Consider the following 11176-nt stretch of genomic DNA (forward strand, 5'->3'; position numbering starts at 1 on the left):
TGCATTCTTTTTTTATTTTTCAAATTTAATTTTTTTAAATTAAATGATGTAAATGTCTCTTATACTTAATTCTCGTTACTAGTTAAAATTTAGAAAGAATTGTTAAAAATAGTTTAGAATGAAAATTGTAGACTTTTCTTAATGTTTTGTGAAATAGGAGGACTATAAATTAGTACGTTCACGTGTATAATATGAAAATTGAAAAATGCTGAACAGTCTAATTCTAATTAAATCCTCCATTTGCCTCAAGTGAAAATCATTTGTTTGCTCTGAATGCTGAAAATTATTGGCAACACTTTTGTGTAACATAAAAAGGAAATGCATGCCTTTTTAGTGTAATAATTGAGCGATGGCAAAAATAGAAAAAGGGAAGCTATTTATATATATATATATATATAGACGTGACTTGCGAAACACAAGTAATCATACATATACGATAAGTATTAACATCAAACCAAACCAGAAAAAGTGTGTAAGTGTGTGTGTGTGTGTGTGAGAGAGAGAGAGAGAGAGAGAGTTTGAAGCCTCCTTCGTCTTGTGCTGGGAAAGTTCCTTTCAACGTGTCTCAGAAATTGATTGAGTGTGGAATTATGAAACAGTCAATTCAAAGAAGAAAAACACGAGTGCAGGAACACACCTATTCATACATTGCAGTGTGTATATATATATATATATATATAGATAGATAGATAGATAGATATACACGTTGTCTTGAATTCACCAGTTATTTAAAGCACCTAGGCGTATGAATTTGAACACTACATCATGCTTTCATCAATGTGTTATGGGGAGACGTCCATGCAATTTAATTAATTTGGACCGGGTTAGATACCCTGATCTCATCTAAATACAATAAATGCTTTCTTTCATCGGATTAGATAATTCAACTAATAATTCATAAACGAATTCATATTTATTAGATTCGATGATACACTCCGTTAGTGCAAAAGAAATTAATGTTTAAAAAAATCAACTAACAATGATCAAAATAAAAGAAAGAAAACTAAAGACAAATAAAATATAGAAGGAAAAAGAAGAAAAAACCTACTTAGATTTTTATGTTATGTTTAAAATAATAACAGTGGAAAGAAGAAGAGAAAATAATAATATTAACATCAAAATCTGAATGATTTGATTGCCAAGGCCTAATCATATACGTTTAGTTTTACAAAAAAAAAAAAAAAATTATTAACGACAACTACTTTGCTCAACAAAATATTTTTTCTAACTATTTTATTAATTATAAATTTTTTTTGTTATATGAATTTTGTTTGGTACATGATTTGTCGAATCCGTCAGTTTGTAACTTTTTTTTAAGAGTCCGATACCGTACATGTCTTTATGAACTGATTGATTCGACCGATTTATATCAATAGTCATCCAAGTATATTATATCACGATCGCAATTGATATTGCGAGTACGAACATTCGTTCCCTTCCTCCATTAAAAAGTAAAAATTGTTAAAAGAGTCCTCTAAAGTAATATCACCATTACGCCACAATTGACGGTAGATAATTTAAGATAAATATGTCATTATAATGGAATCATTCATGCGTGTTCATCCACAATATCACTTGTGATACAAGATTAAGTTTTTTTTTTTTTTTTTAATTATTATTATTTATTTTAAAATTTTACATGACTGGGATGTCTAACTAGAAGTCATGATTACTGTAAGAAAAGTTGCTCCGAATTAGGTAAAAAAACATGACCCAATTACTTGAAATCCTGACCATGACTGACCGTCAGACCCGTTAGCTAGGTCTTTAAAACGATCCGGACTTGGTTCGGTCCAAATGACCATCATGCCCTCATCTACACCTGATCTGATGCATATCCAATGATACCATGGAACAATATAAATTGTCAAAAACCTAACTCCATCAAATCTGTACTGATAACATAAATTGTCAATCTGAATTTAAATCAGTCAAGTATCAATCCAAACCTGACAAGACCCAACCTGAAAAAAATAAGTATAATAAAGTTTCTAAGAGAGTGAAAATTCTGCTGTTAGAAATTTTAATCCTGTTATGATTCAAATTGAGTTATTAAATATATTCAATATATACTATAAAAATTATTAGATTATATTTTGATTACATTTAATAAAAGTTTAATTTATTGACAGGTCTAATGCTTACACTAAAGTATCATATGAATAGATAAATAGGGTTTATAATCGTCCGCAAAATCTTATGTGGCGGGAACTTTGTTTTGTATAAACATTAGAGCATATTAACAATTTATTTAACGCGTTTAAAAATTTCAATCTTGACATAACAAATTTTTTTCCTTCTTGACATAACTAATTGAATTGATTTACTACTATAATGGATAGAAAATGTTACTCATCATACATTGAATAGGATCCAAATTCAAATAGGTGCAATATTTCGTTACTATATTCGTAAATTGTATCTATAATCATAGAGTCAAAGCAAGACGATTAGTTATTATTATGATTCTCAATCTTCGTTCTTTACATTTGAATGTAAAACCACTAATAAATTATAAGAAATGTAATCACTGTTCATTAGACTTGTTGAGAATATTTTCGTTCTAGTCGAATCCTATCATCCTCTAATGCCCTTTATTTGACCAATGCAACACGACCATATTAAAGATGCAGTATTCATAAAATTATGATATAACACTTTTACAATATATTTACACAGAGGATTTAACATTTGTGTAACATCTTACATCATGTAAGGCTTATATTTTTATTTTTTATTTTATTTTATTTTATTTTTAACAAATAACAAACAACAATCAAAAGTCTCTAAAATCAGTGTAAGTCAAGCTGCGTTCGATGGAGGATATTCAACGGAATATGAGAAATAATAGTTTCCTCGTAAATATGATTTTTAAAGATTTTAGATTTGATATTTTATTGTCATGTCTGTGCATATGATTAAGCCAAAACGAGGACACTCTCGAAAGCACGCGAAGGAAGGACAAAGGAAGGCTTATATTTGCTTATTTTTACTTTTTAACATTTTTACATTACTTATTTAAATTCACTAAAAATATATAAATACTGAATCGAAATGTCCAGAAGAGATGATTGATTTTTATTAGATTCAAGTTCGACGCAATGGATGAGGTCAGCATACAAGGCATGTAGACATTGACATCTTTGAATTTGGCCAAAATAATGATTCCTCGGAAAGCTGTGGCTGCGCCTCTCTGCTGACTGATCGATCCCCTAGCAAGGCAGCAGCAACCCGTCTCAATAATCCAATTTTCAGACAATTCAAACTTTCAATGGGGGCCCAAATGACATTATTTCATGACTTCCCAGGCACAAGAAACTTCAACTGCACATGTTTTATAATTCCAACCAACCCCCTCCCATAAAATAAATAAATTTAAAAATAATATAAACATTAAAAGAAGAAGAAAGTAAAATAATTATGCACCAAACAAACAAACTCCAACACATCTGAGTTATCAGGCATCACGCAGAATTACCATCTCTCCGAACGAATGTACTCATATTCGAATTCACTTCTTTCTAATTTGTCAGAAATTTAGGGGTGGACAAAAAATCAACCAATCCGCAAACTCGATCCGATCCGTACGGATCGGATCTGATTACCAGATCCAGGGATCGGTGGCGGATTTTAAAAAATTAAATCCTTAGTTCACGGATCGGATCACGGATTAGGTTGTCAAAAATTCAATCCGATCCGTGGCAATCCGTGGGTAATTCGTAAAATATATATATATAATATTAATATATAACAACTCTGTGGCAATCCGTGTGCCACATATCATTTTTTTTGGTAACTAATTAAGTATTATACATATTAATATATTACACACTGATATAAAACATATTAGTATTTTTTTTGATAACTAATTAAGTGTTTTTTTGGATAATTTGGATAACTACTGTCCTTTTGGTTATGCAATATTTTACAGTTTGATTATTCTTGTTATTATGCATTTAAATTGGGTTAATCTATGTTCTATTATACACTTTTGTAATTGGATATGAAATTGGTAAAAAATTAAAAATAGATTAATTTGGATAATTCAGTCCGCGGATTGGATCCGATCCGATCCGTGAATTCACGGATCCCATCTGATCCATAAACTAACAGATTGATGGCGGATTCAAAATTCCCTAATCCGTTATGAGCGGATCGGATTAGAATTGATGCATAATCTGATCCGATTCGATTCGTGGTCACCCCCACAGAAATCTACTCTTAAAAAATAATATTACCATGCGGTTGGTGGACTTTCACAATACTTAATTTCAATCATGCTTGTGGTTTAGCACAAAATTTTAAAAGGAATTCATACATGGTAGTCGTAATTGATATGACACAATTGACCAATCTAATCCTCCTCACAAGATAACTGTAGCTTACTATTCAAATCCAGTTAATACTTTAATAAAGAGAGATGGCATATAGTCCAACATCATGGACTATGAATAGTGAAGTCCCATATAGCTTTCCACATCCATTGAATTCTTGGTAAAATACAGTATAGATTTGCTAATGTTATAATTCGTATTATATAAGTGTTAAAACTCTTGACACAATTATTGGAACAAGAAGGACAAATTAAAGAATAGTATTGTAGAAACATGTGGGTAGGTATGGTTTCTTTGACTGCCCTAAAAAAACACACAAGGTTTGAATTTTTTTAGCACACCTCTTCCTTTTTATTTAACCATATTATAAATAGGATTTGTCATTTTTAAGATCCATTAATTATTGGGAAGTGCTTTCACGTGAACTTGGTTCCTAAATCGTGAATTTTTTTTTAATTTAATGATGACTTTAAGAGTATAGTGTAATGACAAAGACGTTTATTTCATATTTTGGAGGTCGAAAATTTAAATCCTCTTAAAACTATCAAAAGAAAAATCAATGATACAAAGTCGCATACTCATAGATCAAGGGTTGTGGTTTAGTGAAAAATATATTTGGTGTGTTCGGTGCATCGTGCATCGAGACATTAGAATGTCATTCATTCTCGTGCATGTTATGCATGAATAGTTCTGACATGCTTAATGCACGATACAGTGAGAACATTAAATATTTTTTTAATTTAGTGATACTTTTTACCGTATAAGATAAAATATCAATGATTTAAGCCTCATAAGGAGAAAAAATGAGTGTCTTTCCTGGTTAAGGAAAAACAAAAAAAAAAAAAAAAAAAAAAAAAAAAATAGTAATGTGTGAAAAGCATATCATTTGTTTTTTTTCTTGGAAAACTCCCAATCTTCGAGGACGAGGACACAAGGGAAGCTATCTAGGGTAAAATTGTAATGTAAGGGCCTGTTTGAGTTTTGTTCTGTGGTGTGGCGTATTGTTCCCAACAGTGCTACAGTAGTACTATTGAGCATTATTGAGGAACAAAACATGTTTAGCGTAGGTTATGCTGGTTTGAACAGTATCAGAACACTTTGCACTGTTTGGGCCAAATGTTGGAACAAAAAAAACTTGTTCCAAGTGTTCTGCCTCCATCTCTATTCTCGTCTCAACTCTGAACTTACCAGTCTCTCTCTCTTTTTCTCTCTCTCTCTCTCCAACTGCAAACCTGTAGGGGTTTTGTTTTAATTTTTTTTAGGGCAAATCATTCAGCCTCCTAAATGCCTCAATCTCTATTCTCTCTCTCCCTCTTCGCCGGCGCCAAGCCAGTCGTCTCCACCGGATCCTCACAGCTCATGGCCGGATCTGGATTCTCAATGATGAACTTGCCCTAGTCTCTCTTTCGATCTCTCTCTGCAACTACAAACTTTTGATACCCAATACCATATATAGCAAATTGAGTTGTTTCGGAAACCTTTTTGGGTATTTTCCTTTGAGAGACGGGATGTAGGGCACGGTTTTTGCCATTTTCGATCTCTTCAACCCTAACCAACCAGGGAATGAAAATTGGAGTGTTTGGTTTGGGGTTTTGTTGATTGGGCTGTTGGAGGAGGTAGATGGTGGTTTCGGTGAGAGAGAAGAAACCGTCACGTTTGGCTTTTCGACCTAGGACAAGATGGTTGCGATTGGTGGGGGAAGGAGCAAGGAGAGGCAGAGGAGACGGTTGCCATTTTTGTTCTCTGATACGAATTTTTTTTGAAGATGAAGCCAACTCTAGGGTTTCTGTGACTAATTAATGATCAACGCTAGACTTCCCTTTTTTTTTTTAGGGCAAATCATTTCAGCCTCCCAATTGCCCTAGTCTCTCTGTCTCTGCAACTGCAATTCTGTGTGGTGTATAGTTTTTGTTTTAATTTTTTTTCTAAATCAACTAATCAAGCTCTGCAATTCTTGTTTTGCAAACTAATCAAGTGAAGTAATTAATTTATTTTAATCATTAAAAAAAATTATAATAATTTCTATTCCAAAATTTTCAGTGCAAATTTTTGTCGCCAAACATGTTTTGTTCTCCTCTCAAAACACTACACCACACAACACTTATTCTGTTCTAGGCTAAAACACTACACTACACCACACTACAAATTCCAAACAGGCCCTAAGTATTGAGAATATTTGATAAGCAGCCGTTTTGTTTTTAACTTTTTACTAAAGGCCACATGGTGGACATGCAAAATTTGCTGCTTGCTAAAGTGTTTTGGTGTGGTCTTGATCTACAAGAGCACCCACGGGATTCGAAAAATTCCACTAGAGGACAACGGGCATCTAGTCAGCTTGGTATCGTTGCTTATTGACCCGATTTTGTTTGACTCATTTCCAACGGGCAAATTTAATTATGCCCAAGCACAGTAAAATAATCACCAACTAACCTCGTGGTATATATGATATCGGTATCTAGCATAATATATATACTGTTAAATTTGAGTTTAAAATATATAATTTTTCTTGTTCAAATTGCCTCTTTTACGTTAAACTCATACACTTATTTATTTCTATTCAAAGAAATTTAATTTAATTTTTATTAAATTAGTAAATATAAAGGTTTATAGTCATACTAACGGTAATAAGGGTCATTTGTCCCATATCAGATTTAGATGAAAAAGTTATTAGATATAAATTGGTAAGTATGTAGTACTATTCAACCGTTTGAGTTTTTAGGTAAATGGATAAGCGTCCACCCATTACAGTTGGTATAAAAATCAGGTTCAGTCCTTGATCTGGTGTCATGCCAAGCGTTCGGGTGAGCACCCCGGATGGGCAAAGTGGCCCGTATCACAACGAGAGTGTTGCTAGTTTTGGTGGGGGAGAAACAAGGGTCATTTGTTCTATATTGAATTCGGATGAGAAAATAATTGAGTATAAATGGATGGGTATAAGCACTTGTCCATTTATAAAAAAATTCAAGTTTTTTTGAATAAATAGATAAGTGCCAACCCATTACACTAATCCACTAAACTAGTGAAACATTTGCCAACAAATAAGTGTATGATCTGCTTATAAAAATAAAAATGTACTAGTAACATTTAATGAAATTAATTCCACCTATAAAAAAATTACTCCATATATTTTTATTAAACGGATGTACCAATAACGCAATACACTGCACCGTATATCTACTCCCCTTTATGATATCTATATTCTTCTTCTCTACCTTGAAGCTTCTTCTTACTTCCGGACTTGTTTGATTGCACGTGCTTTGACCAAAGAGATTGTTCCACGTGAGATGAATTGACAGGGGAGGACATAATCCATGAATCGCATGCTCGTGGGGCTGGCTACTTTATTAGGAATTTTCTCTTAACATGTGAAAATTCATTGGGACGAAAAATCCACTTGTACTATTCTTTTTCCTTTTTATTTTTTATTTTTTTTTGGGTAAAATACTAGTATATTTTTTTATTATAATAAAATATTAATAATAAAAATCTTACATTTTAGAGGTTAAGAGTTCAAATTTTAATGGGAGACTTCCAAAACTTGCTCGGTATGTATAGAATGGAATAATTATGTGTATTTTTTTGATAAATTATATAGTGTTCAAAGAGGTTAAGGTATATATATATATATATATAAAATAAATTTAGTCAAAACCAACCGATTGACTAAGAATAAAATAAACATGCATGATATTACAGTAATTTGGTATCCTTAATGATGAATCCACCACATATTCACCGTTGTTAAACACGAAATATAATATATAATGCTAAAATAACTGACTTGTCTACTACCGATCGATCTTACCAAATTACGTGCCGTTTACGACAACAAACACACAAGCATAAAGTACTGCTGGAGGCTAGCCATCAAGCCGCCTCAGTACTATTTAATCACATCCACCCTTTATAACCACAGAACCCCATTTATTCTTCTCACTTCCACAAACCTCCCTTTTATTTCTCTCTCTACCTTTCACACAGTGACACACACACACATATGGAGATCAATTATCCGAAACTGTTTCAAACTTCATCTTCAGCATCATCAGCTTCCCACTTGTCATTAAACCTGCCTTATCCCCATGATTATACTGAATTTCAGGTCAACAAACCATCAAATAATGGTTTCTTGGGGTTGATGGCTAATATGGGAGTTCCAAGCAGTAATTCAGATGTCAACGATGTCGTTTCATCTCAGAACAAAAGCTTTGTGGGGAGTACTACTGAAAGTACTGATGATGCCACCAAGTATTCAGGGAAGAAGAAGGTGGAGAAGAAGATCAGGAAGCCTAGATATGCTTTTCAAACAAGGAGTCAAGTTGATATTCTTGACGATGGCTACAGATGGAGAAAATATGGACAAAAAGCTGTCAAGAACAATAAATTCCCCAGGTATTTAATTTTTGATCGATTGACTTATTTATATACATATATATATATATATAGCTTCTTTGATAGCAATTTCATGTATTCATCATCCTGGTGCATGCATTTTACTTCTGATCACAACCAAAGTTTTGAGTCATGACTAGATCTAGATCGACCGTTTTCGCGAGTGCTATAATTAATTTTCTTTAATTTTGAGTTTGGTACAGTAAACAAAGTTCAATAAATAGAAATGACATCCGGAGGGCAATCAAGATAGTACTCAAGTTCACCAAAACTATATCGTTTCGATTCACAGGAATCGAAATGATGTAATTTTGGTGAACTTGATGTGCATAGGATCCCCTCCGCTGGAGGAGGACATACTAATTAATTAAACCATGGTAGAGGAAAGAAAGAAAGTTACTATTGAACCCCTTCTTCATTTGTCATGCCTATTTAGATTGTATATTTGGTGATTGAACCTTTGGTTAAATCTTGATTAGGGAATCATAATGAATCTTTACCTGCAGGTTGCATAGCTCTAGTTAGTTTGCAAGGCATTGGTTAATTAACTTAACCACATGTAGATGTTTCTTAAGATATATATAGAGGTCCTTCCGTACAACCTTCATTTCTACCAACCCTACTTTCATTTTTCTTCTATTTCCCGGGACCCCAATGCTCCATTTCATTAAAAGGTTGCAAGTTAGTTCATAGAAACCTTGTAATTTAATTAGTGATTTTGAGATTCTCCGATGATGATGACGTAGTCCTTCATGACTTACAACTGCAATGATCTCTTCAAACCGTACTAAATGGATCAATGGTCGTAACATGATATAAACAAATCCTGTCATTCCAATATTACTGCGTGCTATAGTCAACAATATAGATTAATATTTGATTCCATTTGAAATACTTTATAGTTTATACACAATACCATGCAATTTGGATAATAGATAAGCTGTATTCACATGATATTCTATTTGTCTCACGCAATGACAAAGTGACAAACTAATGATTCATAACATGAAAAACTAAACAATTCTTCTTTTCAGTTTGAAAGCACGGACCACATTCTTAGAAGAGGTCCATAAAATACTGTCATATATAACTTTATTGTCTAGATATGGTTGAAATCCATACACCAAAGATTTAAAGTAACTACAGTAAATTATATATATACATATATATATATATATATATTGGTAGGTAAGAATTATATTACATGATGAGCTGAATGTGCAAGTTAAACATTTTTTTGCTGTTTGTTGTTTACAGAAGCTACTACAGATGTACACATCAAGGGTGCAGCGTGAAGAAGCAAGTTCAACGCGTGTCTAAAGATGAAGGAGTAGTTGTGACAACTTATGAAGGAATGCATTCACATCCGATTGAGAAGTCTACCGATAACTTTGAACATATATTGAGCCAGATGCAAATTTATGCTAATAATTCATTTTAAGTTTCAAGTTGAAGATCAAATATTAGACAAAGAATATTAGTCTGTATAATGTATTTGTTTAAATTATATCATATATGTAATAAAATTGCATCAGGGAGAGATATATGTTAGGCTCACATGTACAACTGACAAGTAATGGTTTGTTTGTTTGTTTGTTTTTTTTTTTTTTTTGGTTAGTTTGGTTTCATGTCATTCTTATATATTTTCATTTCATTTAAAGCAAACATGGGTTGTTTTTGGTAAGAAAAACATGGGCTGCTGTTAATATGGAGAATTTGAAATTGGATTTGGAAACATGCTTGACAGTGCCAGCATTGGCCTTTTGGCTGTATTTGACAAGTTGAGCTACTGTATTAATATTGTATGGTTAATTTTTAATACCTTCCGGCTCCATTTGTTTGAATGTAAAATGTTTTTTTTTTTTTTTTTGTAAAATATTTTATAAACAAAACATTTGCGTGTAAAATGTTCTTTTTATTTTTTGGTGTTTGGCAACAATCCGTAAAATATTTTTTAGATCAGTTTTTGTACACAATTAACTCTCTCTTTCTTTAGTATTCCTCACCGACAGGGAATAATACCCGCAATTAACTATCTATCTTTCTTCAATATTGTTCCTCACCAATAGGGAATAGTACCCCTAAACCATCACCCTCTCCTTGTTACTTTCTCTCTCTTTACTCTAAACCATCCCTCCCTCTCCTTATTGTTACTTTCTCTCTTCACTCTCTATCTATACCAAAACATGCTCTCAATCCAGTTTTTCGACCGACTTCAATTTGTATCCATCTTTCTCTCTTATCTCACTCTATGTATAAATATAGGGAGAGAAACTAAATATTAGATTGCTAGATTGGGAAGACTGAAAAAGATTAATTGTTAGAGGGACATAGGGGTTCAATAAGAATATTGATAGTTGGATGACCCAAGGAAGTGTTAGAGTTGCACTGCAAAATCAACCGGATTTGATACCAGTTGTTGTGGCGGAAACGCAAAATAAACAATGTTA

At 32.6% G+C, this 11176-nt stretch overlaps 1 protein-coding gene across 1 annotated transcript; it reads left to right on the plus strand.

Moving 5' to 3' along the window:
* The first annotated feature begins 8223 nt into the window (after positions 1 to 8223).
* On the plus strand, positions 8224 to 10391 carry LOC132276198 (probable WRKY transcription factor 75). The gene is made up of 2 exons (XM_059777525.1): positions 8224 to 8726; positions 9984 to 10391. Exons 1-2 carry the CDS (start codon positions 8332 to 8334, stop codon positions 10165 to 10167), a joined length of 579 nt encoding a protein of 192 aa, XP_059633508.1. The 5' UTR covers positions 8224 to 8331; the 3' UTR covers positions 10168 to 10391.
* The last annotated feature ends 785 nt before the right edge of the window (positions 10392 to 11176 follow it).

Source organism: Cornus florida, unplaced genomic scaffold (assembly GCF_030987335.1).
Source record: "Cornus florida cultivar Cherokee Brave unplaced genomic scaffold, ASM3098733v1 CherokeeBrave_3.0.0_Hap2_Chr10, whole genome shotgun sequence".
Lineage (NCBI taxonomy): Eukaryota > Viridiplantae > Streptophyta > Magnoliopsida > Cornales > Cornaceae > Cornus > Cornus florida.